General features: G+C 38.3%; 1 protein-coding gene across 1 annotated transcript; it reads left to right on the forward strand.

Moving 5' to 3' along the window:
- Nucleotides 1-348: 348 nt before the first annotated feature.
- BMS1 (BMS1 ribosome biogenesis factor) lies at nt 349-23,757 on the forward strand. The gene is given in 25 exon segments (XM_082486160.1): nt 349-418; nt 883-1,125; nt 2,279-2,469; nt 3,911-3,990; nt 5,513-5,701; nt 6,208-6,350; nt 6,986-7,107; nt 7,801-7,997; nt 8,714-8,850; nt 9,421-10,250; nt 11,083-11,184; nt 12,310-12,467; nt 13,000-13,081; nt 14,039-14,115; nt 15,146-15,205; nt 15,207-15,260; nt 15,262-15,330; nt 17,009-17,197; nt 17,768-17,948; nt 18,484-18,542; nt 19,527-19,649; nt 20,678-20,825; nt 21,741-21,916; nt 22,403-22,564; nt 23,259-23,757. Coding segments are annotated over 24 exon segments (3,942 nt in total). The 5' UTR covers nt 349-418; nt 883-949; the 3' UTR covers nt 23,496-23,757.

The raw sequence follows: 23,757 nt of genomic DNA on the forward strand, positions 1-23,757 counted from the left end.
GGGGCCACCACCGACTTCTGGGGCCACCACAGCAGCTAGTCGGTGTGGGGACAGGGCGGAAGGCCGCGCGGCAGCAGGCAGGGAGCCCCGAGCCCCGGGAGGCCACCAGCCCCCGGCGGGGCGCGGGCCGCACGTCTCCTCAGCCCCCGGTGCTGCCGGACGGCTACCGCCCACCCTCATGGTACTGCCGGGACAGTCACTTAGTCACAACGCAGCCGCGATGCCGGGCCGCTTCCCCACCCTGCGGAGGGGGCGGACAGGTCGCCGCCGTGTGCGCCGGTAATAGGGTTCCGTCGCAACGGCTTCCCCCGGAACTCCGGGCGCAGCCGCTGTTTCCGGGGGGGGACACCATTGCGGGCGGACCGGTACGGGTCCACGCGGATCGCCCGGCGGGACGGGACGGGACGGGACAGGACAGGTTAGGCAGGTGGTGGCGGCGGCGGCGGCCCGCGGGGAGCAGCCCCGCGGGAGGACCCTCTCCTCAGGGTGCGCGGGGCCGGCCCGCGGCTTTCCCGGTAGCTCTTCTGCCGCTGTGGCCTTGGAAGTCGGCTTTGCCCGCAGTAAAGTAGCGGGCCTTCCCCCGCGCCGGCCCGCCCCGCCAGGCGCAGGCTGCCGGCCTGCACGGAGGACCCGCGTCCTGCCGGGGACGGAGCCCGGCCCGGGTCCAGCCCTGCCGCCGTGGTGGTCGGTGCGTAGGGCCCGGGGGCTGCCAGCAGAACGGCTTTACTCAGGAAAGGCTTCGGTGCTTCCCATGTGCGTCCAGGCAGGGCGTAAATTATCTTTTTATTTTTCCGGAGAAACTAAGAAAGTAATGTTTACGTAGCGCTGCGGTTCTGTCGCAGGTATGCTGTGTGTGCTAACTGCATTTTCTTCCCATGTCAGCTGCGCACAGCATCACACAGAGGCAATCTACGTTGTATTGATTGTAAACAATTGTTGAAAGAGCAAGATGGAAGAAAAAGAGAAGAAGAAGCATCGCGCAAAGCATAGCGGGCCAAAGGCAGAGAAGAAAAAGAAACGTTATCTCGATGACCTAGGAATAGGAGATGAGGAGAATGCGCGGAAGAGAAACCCCAAAGCCTTTACAGTCCAGTCCGCTGTGCGGATGGCCAGAACTTTCCATAGGTAAGCAATGGGAATTGGTTGTAGAGCATTTGGGTCACAGCAACCCCATGCAGTGCTGCAGGCTGGAAAGCTGCCTGGTGGAGAAGGACCTGGGGGTGTTGGTCCACAGCTGGCTGAATATGAGCCAGCAGTATGCCCAGGTGGCCAAGAAGGCCAACAGCATCTTGGCTTGTATCAGGAATATTGTGGCCAGCAAGACTAGGGAAGTGATCGTCCCCCTGTACTTGGCACTGGTGAGGCTGCACCTCAAATACTGTGTTCAGTTTTGGCCCCCTCGCTACAAGAAAGACATTGAGATTCTGGAGTGTGTCCAGAAAAGGGCAGCAAAGCTGGCAAAGGGTCTAGAGCACGAGTCTTATGAGGAGCAGCTGAGGGAACTGGGGTTGTTTATTCTGGAGAAAAGGAGGCTGAGGGGAGACCTTACCGCTCTCTACAACTACCTGAAAGGAGGTTGTAGTGAGGTGGGGGTTGATATCTTCTCCCAGGTAACATGCGATAGGACAAGAGGAAATGGCCTCAAGTTACACATGGGGAAGTTTAGATTGGATATTAGGAAAAATTTCTTCACCAAAAGGGTTATCGAGCATTGGAACAGGCTGCCCAGGGAAGTGGTGGACTCACCATCTTTGGAGGTATTTAAAAGACGGGTAGACAAGATGCTTAGAGACATGGTTTGGTGGTTTTGGCAGTGTTAGGTTAATGGTTGGACTCGATGATCTTAAAGGTCCCTTCCAACCTAGACAATTCTATGATTCTATTTTATGATTCTCTGGAGGCCAGCTGGATGAATAGCTGTTGACTGGGGTTTCTTTGTTACTTTGTGTAGAAATATACATAGTTTAATTTTCAGTGGTGTGCTCACATAGCTTTTGTCATCCACCAGGCCACGCTGTAGTTTATGTGTGTGTCAGGTGTGTGATGCTTTCTGCATCTGTGTTATGTGGTACAGCTGTGTTAGTCTTAATGAAAAAAAAAAAACAAACGTGCACAGCTCCTTAGAGCTGATTTGGGTTCTGCATACATGTTAGTGTCCAAGCTTTTGTGTCCAAGCTTTTGTGTCCAAGCTTTTGGACAAAAATACTGAAGTCTTTCAGAGAATGAATATTACAGTTTTTTAAGTTCTTCTGCTTATTTATTTCAAATTTCTTCTCAGGACTCAGGATTTGAAGACTAAAAAACATCACATTCCTGTGGTTGACCGTACTCCTTTGGAGCCACCGCCTGTGGTGGTGGTTGTAGTTGGCCCTCCCAAGGTTGGGAAGAGCACTGTAATAAAATGTCTCATTAAGAACTTCACAAGGCAAAAACTGGTTGAAATCCGGGGTCCTGTTACAATTGTTTCAGGTGAGAACAAAGATATGAGAAATAGAAATGCTAATTCTTATTTGTCCTGTGTTTAGAGCTAGGACTTGTTTGTGTTCTCATGATTTTTGGTCATGTTGAAGAAATCATTTGGATGTGTTATCAGGCATACTTATTAACAGTAAAAGACTAGTGAGATTTAGGCTTTTGGGGGACTTGTCCCCCTAAACTTGTTTTCCACCCTGCTCAGATCCTAATTCTGTTTTTTTTTTGTGTTTTTTTTTTTTTTTTTTCCTTTCTGTGTTTTTTTCCCAGTTTCTTCCATCCCCCAAACTTTTCCCAAGTTTTCCTTTTCCACTGGGTTCTGTTTTCACTTTTTGACTGTTTTCCTCTGGCTTCATCCTAACCTCTACTTGTGTTTCCCATTCTTTCAGTTTCCCTGTCCTATAATCCCATCTTTGTGTCCCTTTCTGAAGCCAAGAATTAATTTGCCTAGCCATTTCCAGTTAAGTTTCTCCACCTCGCCCCCCAGTCAGTTCCTTTTCCTTTTTGTTAAGTTTTCAGTCTTGGTTTCCACTTGTTTTAGTCTGTTCCCTTCATCCTTTTCCCTGAATATTACTGGGGCGATCACTGAGGTTCTAGGGGGAGCACAGCCCACAGCAGCTCAAGGAACCACTTTGTAAGGGAAATCTTGCTTGGATGCAGACAACTGTCTGAAAAGTGTACCTGCACCAAACATAGACTTTAACTAATAAATCTCCTTTTTGCAAAGCATAATTGACAAATATGGGAAAACAAAAATGGAAAGGAAAATTGATGTGTTAAATTGGATTTCCTGATTGGTCTACTGGGACTCAAGGGTTGAATTTTGCAATTGATAATCTGAAGAAAAAAACCTTGATGCCTGTTGTCTGTAGTTGTTTAAAGTTGTTATTCCTGTTATCTAAAGTTCAGTTAGCTAACTTGGGTTAGTCAAGCCAAGTTAACAGTAGGTACTTTTTGCTCATTTGGATGCATGTTAACAAATGTTTTGATATGTAAATCTATTCTTTTTTTAAAAGGCTAGAACAGAGTGTATTTTTCCTAATAATATCGAAAGAACAAAAATACGTGGTAAAATAGAGTCCATTTGAGGCACCAAAGGTAAAGAAGCAGAGATTTATTTTTTTTTTTCCTCACAATGAAAAAAAAACCAACCATTTTTTTGCTATTGGCATTGTTTTTTGAAAAGACTGAACAACTCCTTTGAAAACATGTACTCAACGTGATAATTTTAAACTAAAAAGTTAAAATTTAGCAAAATAAGAAACATTTGAAAACAGGCACTTCTACAATCGTGCATGTTGGACTATCTATATGCTAGACAAGAATTTGAGTCCCAGATACTCCTTAGGAACTTAAGGAATTTGACCTGAAAAAAAAACAGTGGACTAATTAGTTTGCTCACTCTGTTTTGTTTTTTGATTCTTAATTCTGTTTTCAGGTAAAAAACGCAGGCTAACTATTATTGAATGTGGATGTGACATTAACACAATGATTGACCTGGCTAAAGTTGCTGATTTGGTAAGTTAACAATGGCACATGATTTCTATTACGATTTATATTGAAAATACTACTTTTGACTGGACTGCATAAATGTCTGATTTCTCTTAACAATTGCTATCAAAGGCAAAACCATCTGGTTTTCAGAGAGGACAGGACTAAGCTCGACAATAAACCTGATATTCTGGAACAACCCCTAGGAATTCCCTTATCCTGGGGGTGGAGGGAAAATACAGTGTGTGTGAAGGTGGGGAGGACGTGGAAGAAGGGAGATCGAACTGAACTTCATTGCTAATGCAACTGGTAAACTTCTAATGGAAGATTTTATAAGAAGCCAAGGTGATAAAGTGACTTTTCATTAAGGGATTTGGTCAAACCATGTAAAATCTGAAAATGATTTTTAGTCAAGAAGTTTTCAATTAATGTATAAAGTAGAAATATGTATTAGTTCAGTAGTTGATTTTATTTGATGCACTCTGATGTCTACATCTTTGAAGATTGCTGTACAGTAATACAATTTATTTCAGTGGAGCGTAGTCACCATTCTAATTTTCTTCTAAGTTTTGGTTCAGTGGATTACGTGAATTGATCTTGGGGACACAATGCACGATCCATTTGTCTATTTAGAATTTTACTTTACATGTGGATTTGGAGTATATTATTCATAGCTGACTAGGATTTGGGATCCTTATCTAAATATTAACTGTCTAAATACACGTGGGCACTAATCCAGATGTTCTACTTCCATGTTTTCTACTTGAGGAAGGGAGATGTATTAAAAAATACAAAATTTTTCTGTTAGTAGATGTGACAGATGTTTGAGATTCTGCATGCACGTAGTGATGCTGAGAATCTTTTGGGGTTTATTGTTAGGAGGCTTAAATTACATAATCACTTGCAGATCTTTGTCATGGGTTTCCACATCTTTTAAGTTCTTAATTGCTGAGGCCCTAATATGATTTTGCTTCCATTTTTGTGTGACTGTTGGGTGCTGTTTTCCTGTGTCGGTGTGTTTTAGTGATACATAACAGTAATTGCAACGTGTGAAGTAAGTTTATCTCATTTTACCAAAAGACTTGGCCTTAGAGGCTTTAGTGCATCCAAGACACAGATGTAAAAATTTTATTAATTTTTTTAGACATTCCTGCAAATATAGATACTCAATTTTGCATATTTTAAATTCACCAAGTAAACACCTGTTCAGACCTTATTATGATACTGTGTGTTATTGCTTTCATAGAGCAACTTTATTCTTCGATAGTTTTCTTGGAAATGAGCAAATCAAATCTATATAAAGGAGACTTGATTGACTGGAAGAAGAGATTTGACTTCCTAAGCCCCACTAACTTCTAAAGCAGCTAAGATCCATGCTTAATAAAAAGCCAAAGTTTATTTTCAGGTTATATGAAAATAAAGAACAAAACTTTTCTTTGCAAGATTTTGGTTCCCAAGAAGCTTATGACTTTAAAGGTGTAGTCTTTGAAGTTTGCTCATGTGGGCACTGTGGTATTGTTATAGTAAAATGCTGATGTTATGTTTTCAGGTTCTAATGCTTATTGATGCCAGCTTTGGATTTGAGATGGAAACATTTGAATTCCTGAACATTTGCCAGGTACATGGCTTTCCCAAAATTATGGGCGTTCTTACCCACCTGGATACGTTCAAGAACAACAAACAATTAAAGAAGACTAAAAAGAAGTTAAAGCACAGATTCTGGACTGAAGTGTATCCGGTATGACATTCAACATTCATTTTTCCATATATTTTGCATTGTGGAAGCTAAATTAAAAGTGGGGCAATACCTAAGTGTTTTTTATGTTCTTACATCTTTTTAAATACTATAAGTGGACAGTGCTGATGTTGCATCAGTTCATGTAATTTTTCTTCTATTTGCTAGAATACTTGTGTAATTATTCTGAATCCCAGTGTGACTAGCTACTGCACGTGCGATACCAGTAAAAAGGTCTGTTACACATCTGCTATGCAAGGAGGATCTGCTTGTAGATCTGAGAGGCAAATTAACCTTTGTATGAGGTTTTCTGGGTGGGAATTGTTTTCCCCTAGGATTTAGGGGGCAATTTTCATGTTGAAGTAAACTAGTTAGTTTGATCTTTTGGAACCAGTTGTAACCTCTGATTTCCATTTATGATTTACAAATTAGAATTGCATTACCTTTTTTCAGTTTTGTAGGTATTAAATTGATGTTTAATGTTTTTATGTCTTTTTAAATGTGTTTAGGGTGCTAAGCTGTTTTATCTGTCTGGGATGGTTCACGGAGAATATCAAAAGCAGGAAATTCACAATTTGGGGCGTTTTATCTCAGTTATGAAATTCCGACCTCTTACTTGGCAAACATCTCACCCGTACGTTCTTGCAGACAGGTGTGTGCTTTTCTCTCTGTTCTTCAGTCTCAGCACAGACAGTAGCACCTTGCTGTTTAAAAAACCCCATAATATTGGAGGCAGTCCGCTCTATGTGTGAGTGGGTATTTACTGTTATCTAGATGGCTTTGGGGAAATGAAAGCATACTCTTCAGGTTGTGCCAGTAACTTTAGCCATTCAGTTTTCACTTGCATTGGATCATGTAGACAGGCCTTTGGTATATTGTAAATAGTTTTGAAACACGGGAAGAAAAATCCTGCTCGTTGGTGATTATATTGAATTTCTGTGGAAAAGAAACAGCATTCCAACAACTTAACAATAGCTGGTGAATTAGTCCTCCGAGTTCCCTGGAACATCCCTTCTGCTCCATCTCCACATATAGCATTTCATTCACGGTCTCTTTGGAACATGAAAGGAATCTTGATGATGGCCGTGCCTACCTGAGAAATTGCCTCACCTCTCATATTTTATTGCCCGAGTGCTTACAGTTATGACTAAACTCCCACAAGAATCCAAGGTGCTTAGAGCAAGTCTCTTTCAAAGCTCTAATTCTTTGGAAAAAATTGTCAGAGAAATTTTCCCTCTAATGGCAAAATTGATTTGTAACTTTTTCTTTTTTTTGAATGTTGAGTAGAATGGAAGAGTTGACAAACCCAGAAGATGTTCGAATCAATCCCAAATGTGACAGGAAGATATCGCTTTATGGATACTTGAGAGGAGCGCACCTGAAAAACAAAAGTCAAATTCATATGCCAGGTAATTTATCAGATTCTTAAAACTGTTTGTGTACTGATCTATGAATAACAACATAGCTGTTGCTGTTTTTATTGTGGAATGAGTTGTATCTTTAAACTGTACATTGTAAAATAGATTTTTCACATTTCTAAGTACATGTTATGCTTTTGGAAATTATTTTTGTAATGAACGTTTTTGTAAAAAATATATACTTGTAAATAGTTTTGCTTTTAATTGTGCAGTTTTGTTGCAATATTGGCAGTGTCTGAGTTTTTCAAAGGTGTTTCCCTTTAAACAGTCTTTGCAGTGCAAAACATACCAGCCCTAATAGTGAAAAGTAAATTTGGCTTACTTAAAATCTCTCATATTCATTGAATAAATTTAATATTTTAAGTGAACAATTTAAAAGCTTAGATTCAGAAATATTTTAATAATAAAGTTACAGACCTACTCAGAAAAGTGAGTTGCTAGTTTTCTCATGTGAAAACAAGCAAACAAACCCAAAGCATTGCAGTGTTCTGGTGAACTTATGTATGCTCCTCTAAGTTTGGTGGTAATGTAGAAGAGTTGGATGCTCGAGACAGAGCTTGCTGTTGATGAATCACTGAATGTTGTGTTGTTTTGTTTTTTTTTTAATCTGTATTGTACAATTGTACAAATCACAGAATCAAAACTTTGTGAAAACTTTATTGCTTCCCTTGTCTGTCACCTCAGGTGTAGGAGACTTTACTGTGAGTGATGTGAGTTTCCTACCAGACCCCTGTGCTCTACCTGAACAGCAGAAGAAGCGTTCTTTGAATGAGAAAGAGAAGCTGGTCTATGCCCCTCTTTCAGGGGTTGGGGGCATTGTATATGATAAAGATGCTGTTTATATTGATCTTGGTGGAAGCCATGCTCATGAAAAAGAAGAGGTAAGGGAATGCTGTTGGTGATTTGAATTCTCTTGCAAAATGTAGGTTTTATCCTTAGAGTCAAAATAAGTGTTTAAAAACTAGGCTGCTTTAAAATAATCGATCCTTATATATCCATGGTGGGTAATTGCTTTTTCTACTCTATTGATTTCAGAGGAGGGATATTTTTATCATCTCTGTGTAAAATACTGTGCAAAACATTTGAAGGATCAGTTAATAATAAGTACCTAAAGATAGTTTCATAAACTTTCCAAATATTGACTTAAGATTTAGAAAAACTCCTGGCACTGGGATATTATCACTCTTATTTGCAGGGCAGGGTGATTGTGGGAGAACACGTACAGGATTTGACTGGTGGAAAATGTTTGCGTACGGACAGATTGAATTCAGCTGTTTTCCCCTGTATTGTGCTACGTGTTAAATACGTTTGGGTCTATGATGACGTGTGCTTGCTGATAACTTACTGTAGTGGTTGCATACTGTGAAGGAGGCCCTCTTTAATTTTTCTAGGATTAATATTTATGCATTCTTGAAATGTGAAGAGGGGAAGGGAGACCTTGCTATTTCTGAGAAAAAGTTTGTTTAAAATGCTTTGTGATTTTTTTCTTGCATATGCATGTTTCTACTGTTTTGGGCAGATTAATGACTCTGGTAGCTGTTCATTAGACATTTGTTTATGCATTTTAATTAAAAAGTGAAAAATCTTGGCTTTGCAGGAGGAAGTGAGACCAAATCACGAACTAGTTCAGAGCCTTATCTCCACACATTCAGCCATTGATGTTAAGATGGCATCAAGCAAGGTCTCGCTCTTCATGGACTCTAGACCCTTAGGTTCAGAAGATGTAGGACAAGAGTAAGTTTTGAATGGCTGAGCGGTGTTTGAGTGTGAATGAATCTCTAATTTCAGGTTCTAATTTATGAAAAATTCTTAATAGAGCACAGTTAGTAGAATGGCTTATTGCCTAATTCTTCCTTTTCTGAGACTACTCATATGCCACATGTGTATTTTGAAATAGGAATAACTGATATTGGAAAAGTTTTGCAAGCAGTGTAGTCCTGTCTTCCAGGAATTCCTTGCTGATGCAGCCGTAAATAACATATTTCTGTTTTTCTTCAGAGTTTTGGAGAACGACAGTCACAATCTTCATTAAAATTCATTGTAAAATGTATTTTCATTCCATGGAAAATTAAGAAATTTCTTGGAATTATTAATGGCTATAACATAGGGTGTGTATTTGAATTAAAAGGCATTCCGTACTTAAAGAACTCCATTGCCTTTTTAAGGTTCTCCATAACCTTACCGTTTTTTTAAATAAAACAAAAAGAAAAAATATTTTTTAATATTAACACAAGGCTTCATGGTTTCATTAAAATTTTCTTGTACTTTGCCATACTACCCCAAACGTGATCTTTGGGAAAACAGGTTTGTGATGCCAAAAGAAGAGAGACAGGTTGATTTGAAGACTGGAAGAGTACGTCGGAAGGCATTATTTGAAGAAGAGAAAGAAAATGATGATGCACTAAGTGATGAGGAAGATGAACAAGAAGAAGGAGAAGCCATGTCTGAGGATGGAAGTGATGGCGATGATGAAGATGATGCTGAGGAAGAAAGTGACAGAGAGCTATTAGGGGAAGAGATGGTGGTTGGGAGAGCCAAACGTCTGAAAACAGAGGTGGCTAAAGAAGAAGCTGTGAATGAGCTGCCAGCATTCGCAGATAGCGATGACGATCTTGAGATGAGTTCTGAAGGAGAAAAAGAAAAAACTGCCCCTGAAGAGAATGAGATGGAGGAGGAGGAGGAAGAGGAGGAGGAGGAGGAGGAAGATGAGCAAAGGACTTATGAAGATGAAAGCTCAGGTAGTGAATTTGAGGCTGCAAGCAAAAGAGTAGCTGAATCTAAGCAGTACAAAATAAATAGTGAAGATACAGAAATGAAACCACAAATCTCAGATCACAGACTGAAAAGAAAAGCAGTGTTCACTACAGATTCAGGAAACTGCACAGCAGAAGAGGCATCAGAGTCTGAGGTTGAAAACTCTTCCATTGATGAGGGTGATGATGAAGAAGAATCACGGGATGAATTAGAAGTTGAGTCAAATAAAAACGGGTTTCAGCACACTCAAGCAAAGAAAGCTGATAGTATTAGCCAGACTAAACTTAAAGCTATAGAAGCTGAGGATGATGATGTGGAGAATCTACTGAGAGAGGAAGAAGAGTATGAAGAAAAAATAGATTTTTCTGCTGATACAACAGGTAGACTATAAATGTTAAAAAATTTTACTGCTCATTTTTAATTGGGTTCGTTTTTAAAGGATATTATAATTAACAAATACTACATAATGTTGCTCCTCCATATATATATATATGGTTGTTAAGTGGCAAACTTCAAGTTAGGAAACCTAGGAGTATCTGCTATGAAGCCTTTGATTTGCAGTGTAGTATGCAGGTCCTGGGTTTCCTTCCTCTAAAATGGAGGTGATTCATTTTATAAAATTCATTGATTGTGCATACCTTTCTCTTTAACTTTTATCTTTTATGGCTATGTGTGTAAAAAAAAAAAAAAAAAAAAAAAAATTATGATGCTCTATTACATTTAGAAAAAAGGATAAAACGTTCTTGGGGGAACATTACTAAAATATATTCACTACTCACTGAGCACTGGAACAGCTTGCCAGAGAAGTTGTGAAATCTCCGTCCTTGGAGATTTTCAAAAGCCATCTGGATGTGGTGCTGTGCAACCTGCTCTAAGTGACACTGCTTGAGCAGTGGGGCTGGGCAAGGTGACCTCCAGATGTCCCTTCCAACCTCAGCCATTCTGGGATTTTGTGAAGAAGACATGCATCATCATGAAAATAATCAAATCTGTTACTATTGCAAATAATCTGTTAAAAAATTATAAAAATCAGTGATATAATTTGTATGCCACAGTTTGTTTCTGTGTGTATATATGGAGTATGAAAAAAAGAAACTGTGGGTTGTGTATGTACTTAAGCCTGTTGTTGTCATGTCCTTATTTAAATTATTTGTGTAGCTCCTAATTCTTGTTCTTTTTCAGATGTAGAATGTAATTTTTTTCCCTTTTTAGGTGCACTTAAGTGGAAAGAGGACCTTACACAGAAGGCAGCTCAGGCCTTTCTAAGACAGCAACGTTCAACCCCCAATCTTCGTAAACTCATATATGGAACAGGTACAAATCTGTTTGGAAACTTGTACTATCTTAATATATGGTAGCTTGTTATCTGTTACCAAGTTTGCAAGTCCAAATCTTTGAGCACTGTCTTTTGGTGGGAGGCTGGAGGAGAGCTAATTGACTCTTTTAATTGATGGTACTCATTTTCACTAATAATTGTAATGAAAACAGTTTTTACTTTTCCAATACAAAGCATTTTGACCTCATTTTGCAGACCATTCAATTGTTACTTATGTTTTCTGGTACAACTGTTTCCCCCAAAATGTTTAAAGTTGGGTCATTTATATAATTAATTATCTGGTAGATATTATGCAAATCCATTCCGGTAATTGAGGTGTTTCATAAAGGGATGTTGTTTGTTGGCTGTTTTCAGGAATTTCTGTCTCACAGTGACTGAGAGTGGAATATTCTCTTAGATGTGACATAGTATTATCATGTCTGTAATAAGGGTGTTTGTCAAGGAAAAAAAAAGCTAGCTCTCTTTACATGAATAGCAATTTTCTCTTCCTGTTATTTGTCCTGTTTAATTCACAACTTTTCCAGTAGTAGTCTGACTGTACAAACCTCATCATGCAGAACAATGAGAATTTGGCTTTTGTAAACCTTCCACAGTGCAGGAGCAGGAAGATTTGCTGGCAGATTTTCAAGTCTGGTATTCTTGATTTACAGACTAGCTTAATGTCCTTTCTGTTCACAGATCGTTTTGGGACATCCTGTGTTTACTTATTGGGCAATACTTTCTTCAGATTATTCCAGTTATGCAAATAGAACCAGACCTCAGGTTGTTTAAAGAAACTTGAACTATGTGGAATTTGTGAAATGAATGGCATGTTTCCATATGGAACAACTGTACAGCTGAAGTTCTCTATGATCACAGTGGATAGGATCTCCCTGGTTGCTGCTCACCTGATTTTGTGGTTGTGAGGGTATTAATGTAACTCTTACACTGGGTCAGTGTACCTTTTCTTCAGTCTTTTATAGTTCAAACTATTTTTAGTTTGCATCTTTTTTTCCCCTCAAACTACGGCAGGTATTGTGAAACATAAGGCAGAAGAGAGGTTGTTGATGAATATAATCCATGTACTGTGGGGGAAATAATCACAGCTTGTACGTTTCATTTAGCTGTCGAGGATGAGGACCGTGACAGTGAGGATGCAGGTGATGAACTTGGAGGTTTGTTTCGTGTCAGCCGTCCAGACAAAGCATCCAAACAGAAGGCTAATGCTCTTGACTGCTCCAAATTTATGGTAGAAAAGCCACAAGATTGGGATTTAGAAGAGGTAATACCATTGGATAATTGCTTCTGCAGACCCTGATACTGGTTATGTCCTGGCTGTGTCTCATAAAGTACTACTGAGTTGTCGCTGAAACAGACCTATGGGAGCTACAGCCAGAGTATCATATCTTCTGCTGCTTGCTGTCGTTAGAAGTATTTACTAGCTAACAGACTCCATGGTCTGTTCTTACAGGAGTGGAAAGTTAGAATAAGTTAATTTAATGCTTCGCTGCCTTGACTGTTTGGTAGATCATAGTTTGCTATTTATTTACCAAAAAGTAAAAAGCAGGGGAATCACAAATGAAAATATGATGTAGGATAGAGACCTTGTTAGTGTAAAGACCTTTGGGAAGAGTTGAGTTGATTTCCTGCTTTTGCTGAGGCATTGTGTAGTTTTGGTAGTGATGTCTTGATGTGAGAGTATCAGATTATCTCTGAGGTGGTATCTCTGATGGAGGACTGGGGAACGTATTGCAGAATGTTTCTGTTGATGACAAGCTGTAACTGTACAAGGCGATGACACTATTATTTTGTAGGTTATGAGCAGCATTCGAGACTGCTTTGTTACTGGAAAGTGGGAAGATGATAAAGATGCAGCAAAGTTGTTGGAGGAAGATGGTATGTGTCAGACTTCTAAAAATGATTACTGTATACAGGATTTTTAAGAAAAGTATGACTTCGTAGTTACGTATGTAGAATGTTTTGCATTAGTGATATACTTGCAAATTCTTTTCAAACTATTACATAAAGTATAATACAGATACTAATATAATTAAACATTGCTGTAAATTTCTGTACAAACAGAAGGCAAGTAGCATGTTCTGAAAATTTACTCTCTGGAAAAATAGGCTATATAATTTAAATTAGGTAATGGAGTCCTTTGTCAACATGTGGCCATGCCAACTTTTGAGTTATGTATCTGAGTTTAGCCTCTATGTATGACTTGTTCTTTTGGGTAGTCTTGGCAGAAAAAAGCAGAAATTCTTTTTTAATGGGAAGACAAACTGGTCATTCGCATTTGGCTGAAAAGTGAGATCTGTCTTCAGATGTTTTGAAAGTGTCGTTTTTGTTTGGGATTTTTTAATTAGGAAATATTTAGAAAATTTTAATAATGTGGCTGTATCTTATAGGCAAAATGATTGTGGCTTGACAGTCTTCTATAAGCATTTGTTTTTAACTTAAAAAATATCTGCTATATTTAAATTTCTTATTAATTTTTTTTAATTAAAAATAGGAGCTCGATTGCTCTACTGGTGTCTTGTGTCATTAGAGTCCTAACTAATGTGGTGTGTGGTCTTTTGGAATGATGAAAATTTTATTTACATTTTGAAATCATAAAGTTCAAGGTATTGAAAGGAAAAAGGAGCCGCCATTGGAATTCAGCTGAGAATTTTCAGCTGAAACTATAGAGAGGGCAGAACAGACTTATAAAACTGTTGATGGGAAGAAGAATTAATTGGGCTGAAACTAATCTGCAAAGCAGTACTGAGAAATACACAATACTGAACATAACAGAAATCGTATGGAACAACGGAATGGTTAACTGTCAGATATCTTGGGTGCTTATCGTTGCAGAAGAACTTTATGGAGATTTTGAAGATCTCGAAACCGGTGTTGTGCACAAAGGAAAGAGTGCTGCTGAAGGAGATGAGGTCTGACCTGTATTTTTATGTTCTTTAGCAACGTACATGCATATGAATTTCTGATCAAGTGATAGGCGTCCTATGTAATAACTTGAGCTTTTGTGAATCTATAGGAAATAAATCAATGGGAACAAGGAAGAAAAGGCATATGTATTACAGACTTTGGAACCTATAAATATCTAGAATGGCATGTGTTTAGCCTCAAACTGAATTGTGTAAAGTTAATTATGTAGGAGAAGTTGCCTCACTTACTTAACAGTAGGTGTCAGGCTTAATCAAGAGCTGGAGGTATGAGAGAAGTATTTTAAAACTGAATGTGATCATAACTGTACTATGTCATTTCAGCTGATGCAGAAGATTCTAGAGCTCTGTTTAAACACAACAAAATTGTGGAAACTGACAGCATTTCCTAGTCATTCCTCATATCTGCATAAAAGAGGCTGGTGAAAGCAATTTTATGCTGTGGCTTGGATATCTTCCAAGAACAGAGCCGTAGTTGTCCCTGACAATACAGATTAAGAAAGTCAAATTTTTTTTTGACTGAGCAACTTGGTGCCTTTGCATTTCATTATAAAATTGAGGGTAATGGCATCATTTTGGCAATTTTCAAATGGCCTGTGAACAAACTTCCTCCTCTCTGGCCTCTACAGTGCCACCTTCCAGCACAGTAATTCCTCAATGCTATCAACAATTTACTTTTTTTTTTTTTTTTCCATCTTTTATTATGTGTGCTTATTTTAGCTGTAGAATAACAGATAGGTCAGTTGTAGGGCCTGTTCCTTGACATTGAAATAAATGTTAAGTCAAGAAGTTTTCTCAGTGAAAAGGGATGAGATTAGATCATGATATATTTTGGTGATTGCTGAAGCTACATCTTGTAGGAATAACTTACTAATTTCTGTCTAAAATGGAAATATTTTTCAAGTGTCTAATAATTTGGATTATGACAAGGTTTTACTTAGTATATATTAAACTGTTAATCAGAATGGGTTGTTTTCAATTAACCATTTTACATGTTTGATAACTTACTGTTGATTAGTCTGGAAGTGAAGAAGAGGAGGAAGATGGAAAAACACCCAAACCAGAACCTGAGGAGGAGGGAAAAGAAAAAGGAGCGCATGGACAAGAAACGGAAACTGAAAGAAATGTTTGATGGCAGAGTATGACGAAGGGGATACCACGTACTTTGATGACCTTAAAGAAGAAATGCATAAACAAGCACAGGTACAAGCTGTGAACTTGGCAATATAACTGGCTATACGTCTTCAAAAATACCCCACAGAGTTTGTCCAAAGTTTTTTTTTCCTGGAGATACACATGACATTCAGGAGCTACTTCAGAAAGTACACACAAAGAAATACATGCTTACAGTTTTTTTTTTACTGTTGAACTTTTGATTCCATTAGCTGTAAAGAAAAACAAGCAAACAAGCCAAACAACCGAAAGCTTAATTTAAATTGACTTAAGTAGTTAACCGTATTCTAAATTACTGAATAAGTCAGGATGCGTCATCTAAACTTCATCTACTTAAAAGTTTTAACAGTTAGCCATTTGGCCCTTAGTGGAACTAGCATGACAGGTCTCAACCCCAAAACATGAGAGAGAAGGTTCTCCTCAAGGAAGGTGGGGGGGAGCAAAAAACGCATCCTTTTATGTGTAGGAAGGTGAAAATCTTTCTCATACTCATTTGTGTCAAATATTTTCCTGGTATTACTTTTTAGTGTGATTTTTGTAATAATAATTAACGGATAAGTAAGTTCTGTGTGGTAGTCTTTTTCATTAAACTGTCAAATTATTTTGAGGAAAAAATAATTGATGACTCTGTACGTGTGGTAGGTACTTCAGGGTAACTGTATCCAGAATTGCAGGTGTTGATTTTGTTCCAGGCCTTGGTTTTTTAGATAAAATCTTGTAAGCTTAAAAGTAGCTTCTTTGGCTGACCTGGAAGAACATTGCCTTACATCGCTAATAACTTCACTGTCTTCTCTTCTGACAAAATCTTGCCCTAAATAGTTATTAAATTAATCGTTACCTTCTTGGTTTAGCCTCTGTCATAAGTGATCATATAAGCTCTGGTATGCTGATTTAGTTACTAAGAGCACTTAAAGTATAAAGAAGGACATTCTAGTAAAAGAATACAAGACAATTTACAACTGTTTCACTTGAGGTCTGTTACAGAAATATGTATCAGGAATACTCCCGCTGCAGGATGGAAGGGCAAGGATCTCAAATTGGGGATGTGTAGAGGCTTCTAGAAAAATAAACTTGGACCAGAAGATTTGTACCAATACTTTGAGAAATGAAATTAGTAATTAGTTTGCTTAAACATGGCGTCTTATAGGTAGCTGAGCATCAGGAGCTAGGGGGGGTGAGGCTTCTGTTATTCACAAGGATATCTTGTTAATTATTTACACAATATCTATGTTTGTGTGGTACAGAAGAGCTTTAAAAAACCCTTTTGACGATATACAGTGTGAGGATGCACAGAAATATTTTTAAGCTGCTGAGTAAGCCCAGCCTCCTCATCAAGTGACATCTTAAAGATCAGGATGTTAACTTTAAAAGGCACTTGAGCTCCTAAATCAAAAATGTACTTCTGACAGTTGTGTCTTTAAAAGCCAAAGTCACCATTATGAAAGGTATATCAGAAGTCAGTCAGTCATTTGCTTCTCTTGGGTACTGTCTTTCAAGTAGACTAACAGGCCCACTTGGGATTTCAAATTGGAAGGAATTCATGGTGGCAGAGATCTTGCTCTGAATAGAAAGTCACAAAAACGATCAGATCTGTCCCGAAAGATTTATATAAATGTTATCATGTTTTAAATAGAACTGGCACCTCATGGACAAGTTGTTAATACTTGGATTTTGTAAAACACACGGTGACTTTCTCTTTGTCACATAGCTTAATCGAGCGGAATTTGAAGATCAAGATGATGAGACCAGAGTGCAGTATGAGGGCTTCCGGCCTGGAATGTACGTTCGAATAGAGATTGAGAATGTCCCATGTGAATTTGTCCTGAATTTTGACCCTCATTATCCTATTATCCTGGGTGGTTTAGGCAACAGTGAAGGAAATGTCGGATATGTACAGGTAGGTTGCCAAAGCTGTGAGTGTTCTTTATATCGGTACAGGTGTGCTTCAGATTGTCTGGAGTTGTTATTTATTTTCTGTTTATTAAAGATACAGTAAGTACAGAGAGAAACCTTTATCTTTGGCTCTTGATTTGCTTTTGACACAAATTAACTCTGCAGTAGGAGACACTGGATTTCTACCGGCTTAATTGGATAACTGGAAGAAGTTATTGTTGTTTCATGTTCATCTGCAGACATGTCTCAGAACTAAATTGCTAATGTAAATTACACTCTGAGGTTCATGGTCTATGGACAAGTGGCCATAGAAAAGTTACTAGCACATGTATATTAATATAATACTTGCTCGTATGCATACAAACATGACTTCAAAGTGAGTGAAACACTGATTAGCTTTATCTTTCCAGTCAGCCTAGTGTTAATGAGAACGTTCCAAGATATAAAGCTTACCAAATAAAAAATTCTAGTGTAGATGGAAGTTGCTTTCAATCATTCCTGCAAATTAAGGCTTGAATTTCAGAATTAATGTTATTATCCTGTAATAGCGTTGTTCATCTTTTCTTCTAATTAGTTGCGCCTGAAGAAGCACCGATGGTATAAGAAGATACTTAAGACACGTGATCCTTTAATCCTCTCATTAGGGTGGAGGCGATTTCAGACTATCCCCATGTTCTACATTGAAGATCACAATGGGCGTCATAGGCTTCTGAAGTACACACCACAACATATGCACTGTGGAGCAACTTTTTGGGGTGAGGGTGTTCTGGAGTTACTAACCTGTATCACATAATCATTATGGAATTCTCAAGCTTTACAGGATGTATCAGGAAATACATTTTGGAATGAGAAGTCTTTAAAAAGTTGCATTCCCCATGGAATATAAAATAACACCGAATAGTATGGGAAAATAGGCACCTGTCTATTATTTGTGAATTATTTGAATGAATTGTGAATTATTTGAATGAATTGTGAATTATTTGAGCTTTCTGCTAGGTTGTATCATATCAAAGAGGAACCTGATTTATTGGCTATGTGCAGTGAGACACTTGCACACATTATGGGCCCAGCCCTGCCAATGCTTCCATACACGAGTAACTTCTTGTTAACCATTCCTTTAACTTTTGTGGGGTTATACCTGTGAGTAGTGGGTTGAATGCTTTAAACTTTTCTTTGGTTTAATTCATTGAGAATATTTGGCACTTATTTCTAAGCTTTCTGACTTTAAATAGAGGATAGATGTTGTGTAGTAAAGCTTTTAATAATTTTTTGGATTTAATTTTCTTGTAGGGCCCATCACTCCTCAGGGTACGGGATTTTTGGCAGTTCAGTCTGTCAGTGGCACAACGGTAGGTTTGTTATCAGAAAATGTTGATTACTGCTTTCCATGGGTCTTTGGATAAAATACATACATTTGGGGAAGAAGGATTACATATGGTGAAGCAGTGATGTAGGAACTGAGGAAGTAGGTAGACTCAAGCTGTTGAAAGGTGTATTGTGATGAGATAGGAAACTGGATGGAGGCGTGCTTTTTTTTTTTTAAACAATTTTTGTCTGCTACACTGAAAATGATAAATATTGCTTTATTATTTTCTGTGGAAGGATTTATACCCACTTGATTTTTCAGGTATTAAGTATTTAGATAATTTTTAAAACCTTTTTATAGGATGAGATGCTGATGTTCCTGTTGAAAAAGTTTGCCCTCGGTGTGATTTCTCCACATCTTGTTAGAATGTTTATGGGTATCTGAATGAATTTAAGTAGTGTTAAAGCAGTATTTATCAAATATGATCTTTGTTGCATATATATTACCCAAAGGCAGATTTATGTTTACAAACATTGTATAATGGAAGCTTTGCATGGCATTGTAATGAGCATAACAGTAATCAGAGTGGTGATTATTATCTCCTTCCTAAAATATGCCTTGTTTAAGTCCTATTGCACAGGCTATTTTCATCATGTGTCCCTAGCACAATATAGTGACTTAAAGCAGTGCACAAAGCACTTCTCCTTTGAGACTTTTTGTCCAAGTAAGATTCTGTTTCATAAAGAGAACACAGTGAGGTAGATAACAAGGAATGTTAGATTGCTTCCAAGGTAATAGAATGGCAGTTCTGAAAATCTCATTAGTGAATGGTGAGAATGTTATGTCAGCAGCACCTCAGCTAGTCAGTACGAAGTCAATTTGCATTTGTCATGCTACTGTACTCCTGTAAAGGTTATAAATTCTGAACTCGGATTCTAAAAAGCAGTGAAATTGTATCAGTGAAATGGTTTATTCACTGTTTGGGAAATCTACATTCAGCAGTGTCTTTCATCTCTTTATATTTCAGCCTGATTTCCGGATTGCTGCAACAGGAGTTGTGCTCGATTTAGATAAATCCATAACTATTGTAAAGAAATTAAAGCTAACTGGTTTTCCATTCAAAATTTTTAAGAACACTTCTTTTATTAAGGTAGGTGTGTAGGTATGTATACTGTAACACCACAGGTACTGATGTTAGGAAGGAATGCAACCTGGGACTCCTATCTGTCTTTCCCAAGGCAGAAGTACCCTGTAATTGTTGCATAGTGTTCTGGATCTCAATAGCTGCTTGGGTTTTTTTTGAGTTCTCTTCAGTGCAGTCTCTAAAGATACTGATCATTATCCAATTAATATTAATTATTCTTAACCAGACAAACATTCTGGAACAGTCTCCTGTTTCACATTCAATTTTTTTTTTTCCTCAAACCCACTGATGATTACCTTACCAGGGTGGCAAGACACCTCTGGAGAATGTGAACCTGTCCCTGGCATCATTCAGGCAGTTTGATCCCACTGAATTTCAGCTCTGGTATCAAAGATGACTTCTGGCAGTGCTTAGGACTTCGCAATTACAGTTACTAAAGTGTTTGGGGCAGGAAGTGGTGCAGAAGTGAATTTTCATTCACCTTCCAGCTGTCCTTAGTTGGGCTTTCAGGCTCAGAAAGAGGTTAGGTTATTCTGCATTTTGGGCAGTAAGCAACTAAGCGCTGATTCCAGTAGTGAAGCACTCAAGTGGTTGCACTAAGCATACACAGATTTTTTACTGACTTCCTTGTGATTTACGAATGGAGCACTAACCTTGGAGAACTTGTCTCACGGCTAGCAACTTAAGGCAACTTACTTGCTTTTTAGGTATGCTGTGTTCCAGCAAATGGCTAAAAGAGAACTGGGCAGATCCTCTTAAATATGTTTTGGTTTAGAATTTTAGATATATATATTTAATGCTAAGAAGCCTTGCTTGTGGTATATGACTTAAGTAGATTACTTTTAGTGGCTTACCTTAAAGTCAGCTCAGTAGGTTTTTGGTATGATTAGCACTCTTAGTATAAAGAGGACGTTATGTTCTTCCCATTTCTTTATAAGTTATGCTTGTGGGAATTGCTTACATTTTTGTGGCCTACATAGGTCAAAGGGAGAGCCTTAGCATCTTGAATGATGGTGGATAATTCACACTTTCAGGGCATGTTTAACTCTCAGTTGGAAGTGGCTAAATTTGAAGGTGCAGCGATTCGTACTGTGAGCGGTATCCGAGGACAGATCAAAAAGGCCCTCCGAGCTCCAGTAGGTGCTTTCAGAGCAACATTTGAAGACAAGTTGCTGATGAGTGGTAAGTTGCACTTCCCATGTAAGTTATCACTTAACTTTCATCCTGCTTCACAGACTGAAAAGCCATGTCTCAGTATCTCTGGAATCTGATAATTGAGATGCGAATTCAAAGAGCATGAAATATCTGGTGAGGTGCAGAATGAAATTTAAAAAAAAGTGCATTTTATGTTGGATTTCTTTCAGTTATACTCAGAAGTCATATAGTATGCAGATGAAAAGGTTTGTCTTGGAGATCTATTTCTCTGAGCATTTTAAAGTGTTTTACACAGCATGGTATACTTTTCTCCTTGAACATGAAGATTAATTGTATTTAGTAGTACAAGTGCTAGAAGGACATTTTTCTGAGAAATCCAAAGAGTGGCATTGTAACTTTTTTTCTTAACCTTTGGGGGAAATTATGCAGGGGATAGGGTTAAGTGATCTCCTATGTTTGCTGAGTGTCGGTGTGATGTTGAGGACATGAGTTAATGCTTATTTGGGTTTATAGGACCTCTCTTTTCCTAAACTCACGGAAATTATGGATGGTGCAAAACAAAAGCAAGCTAGTTCTTTTATAAAAATAGGCACAGGAAAAGCGAATTGTTTTTGTCAGTAATAGTAAAGGCACAGATACTACATATATGAAGTCCATTGCTAGTTCTTTAAGTGAATATGAATAATGAATAAGGGTGGTATGCATCCGGCTGCTCTTCAGGAAAATGTACTGTTTATGACATGAGGTTTTGCAGAATCCAAGTGTGCAAATAGTTACATTGCTTTTGCCTAACATTGAAGAGATTTGGTGTATGTGCCAAACACAATACTAGCATGTAGTCTAGATGATAGTTACCTATTCTATTCAGGCAGTCTTTACTTAGAGTGTGGATGTGATGAACTGTGGTGTTAAAGAGCCAGGTAACATTTCCTATTCTTTCAGATATCGTCTTTGTGAGGACTTGGTATCCTGTTTCTATCCCAACATTTTATAACCCGGTAACATCCTTGCTGAAGCCAGCAGGTGAGAAAGATAGTTGGAGTGGAATGAAGACAACAGGCCAACTGAGGCATGAACGAGGCATCAAACTGAAACAAAACAAAGATTCTCTCTATAAGGTATATTTGATATGTCTTTTTATTTTATTTTTTTTTAAAGCAGTGATCACAGTCAAATTTACACTCTGCCTCAGACCTGTGCAAACTGAGAGCAGTGTAAATACGTATTCATACATATGCATGTGAAACCTCATATTTTTATCCACAAGGCACAGTCTTTCCTGGAATGAGATGGGAATAAAAAGCTGGAAAGAAGATTGTTGTGAGTCAGTGAGATTTTATAAAGTAATCTGCAGGGTAGAAGTCCTCTCCAAAAGCTTACTGAGATTTCTATCATAGTAAAATTGGAGTGAACATACCATTCACAGTTTGGTGCAAGGACGTCAGAGAATGTTTTTGGGGTTTTGTTGGGGAAGGGGTTGGGTTGGTTTGAGTATTTTTTTTTTGTTTGTGGTGTTTGGGGTTTTTTCCCCTGAAAGATGGAAAATAAAATAAAAGCTTTTTAAGATCATGAATCTTACATATGTTCTGTATCCATTCTTATAGCCTATTGTGAGGGAGAAAAGGCATTTCAATAAGCTCCACATTCCTAAAGCACTGCAGAAGGCACTGCCTTTTAAGAACAAGCCTAAGAATCTTGAGAAGAAAGGCAAGACTCCAAAAGACCAGTGGAGACCAGCTGTTATCAGGGAGCCTCATGAAAAGAAGGTAATTATCGCTTACTCTGAAACAAGGACTCCCAAAGGGTTGAATGTGTTGCTTAACCATTTCTAACTATTGTTTTAGCACTTTTATCTACTGCTAGTGCTAAAGACACATATGCTTCAAGTTAAAAAAAATATCGCCTGCAATTTGTTTTTTTTTCCTGTTTGACACACAGTATGTGCGTGAAACTGTCGCTGAGTGGACAGTGTATATTTTTTTGAACTAGTAGGTCACCTGAAGCCTAAATATGACTTTTGTCTTTGTCCACCACTTGCAAGGTGTTTCAGTTGGATGTAGTCTTCTCACGTTATTGGTGACTTAAATTGGCAGCTGCATCTTTTATTTGACTTGTCATTGCTATACATTATTAACACAGACAGGTCAAAAATTGAGAGTTTTAGAGTGCTTGCAAAGGCGAGAAGATCCAAACTGCAGTTTGTGTTCTGTAGTAGCAATCAGGCATAGCGTTTTAAATAGTATCTAACCAAAATCAGAGGTCACAAAAATCAAACCTTTGATTAACTTCCTAACCAGATAAATAATTAAACCATTTTAGAAATTGGGTAACAGGTGCAGAAATAATTAGAAACTTGCCTTGAATCTCTGATTCATTATATGGTGCTCTGCTGAGGTTAAACTGTTTCTTGCTCACTGAAATTGAACTGTTTGTATATTGATTCTCTACTTTCTGTTTTAGATATCAGCCCTACTCAGTGCTTTGAGTACAGTGAATAATTACAAGATAAGGAAAGCCAAAGTAAAACATCGGGAACAGCTTAAAGAATATCTCAAAGTTAAGCAGAAGGAGGATGAACAGAAATTCAAGAGGCAAAAGGAGGCTAAGAAAAAGATCTATCGCATACTGGGACAAAGGGAGAAAAAGAGGCAGAAGTCAAGCTTGAAAGGATCTAGCAAGGGAGAGAAGAGTACGTAAAATTTCATCAGATTTCAGGCCAAATGAGGAAATAGGGTAGCTGTGCAATTTTCTGTTGAAGAAACAAAAAGGCCTTGGACTACACCAGACGTGCTTTCAAGAGAAGAAAAAATGCAAATATTACCTTATTGATGCTCTTGAATACATTTGGCGATGTATATAAATAAGATGTAGAAGTATGGATTGTGATTTTTCTACATGAGATTTGGAGGACTTTGTATTTCAGTATATTTCTATCCATACTGCACATTCTGTCCAGCCA

This window comes from Vanellus vanellus (genome assembly GCF_965231255.1).
Source record: "Vanellus vanellus genome assembly, chromosome: 7".
Classification (NCBI taxonomy): domain Eukaryota; kingdom Metazoa; phylum Chordata; class Aves; order Charadriiformes; family Charadriidae; genus Vanellus; species Vanellus vanellus.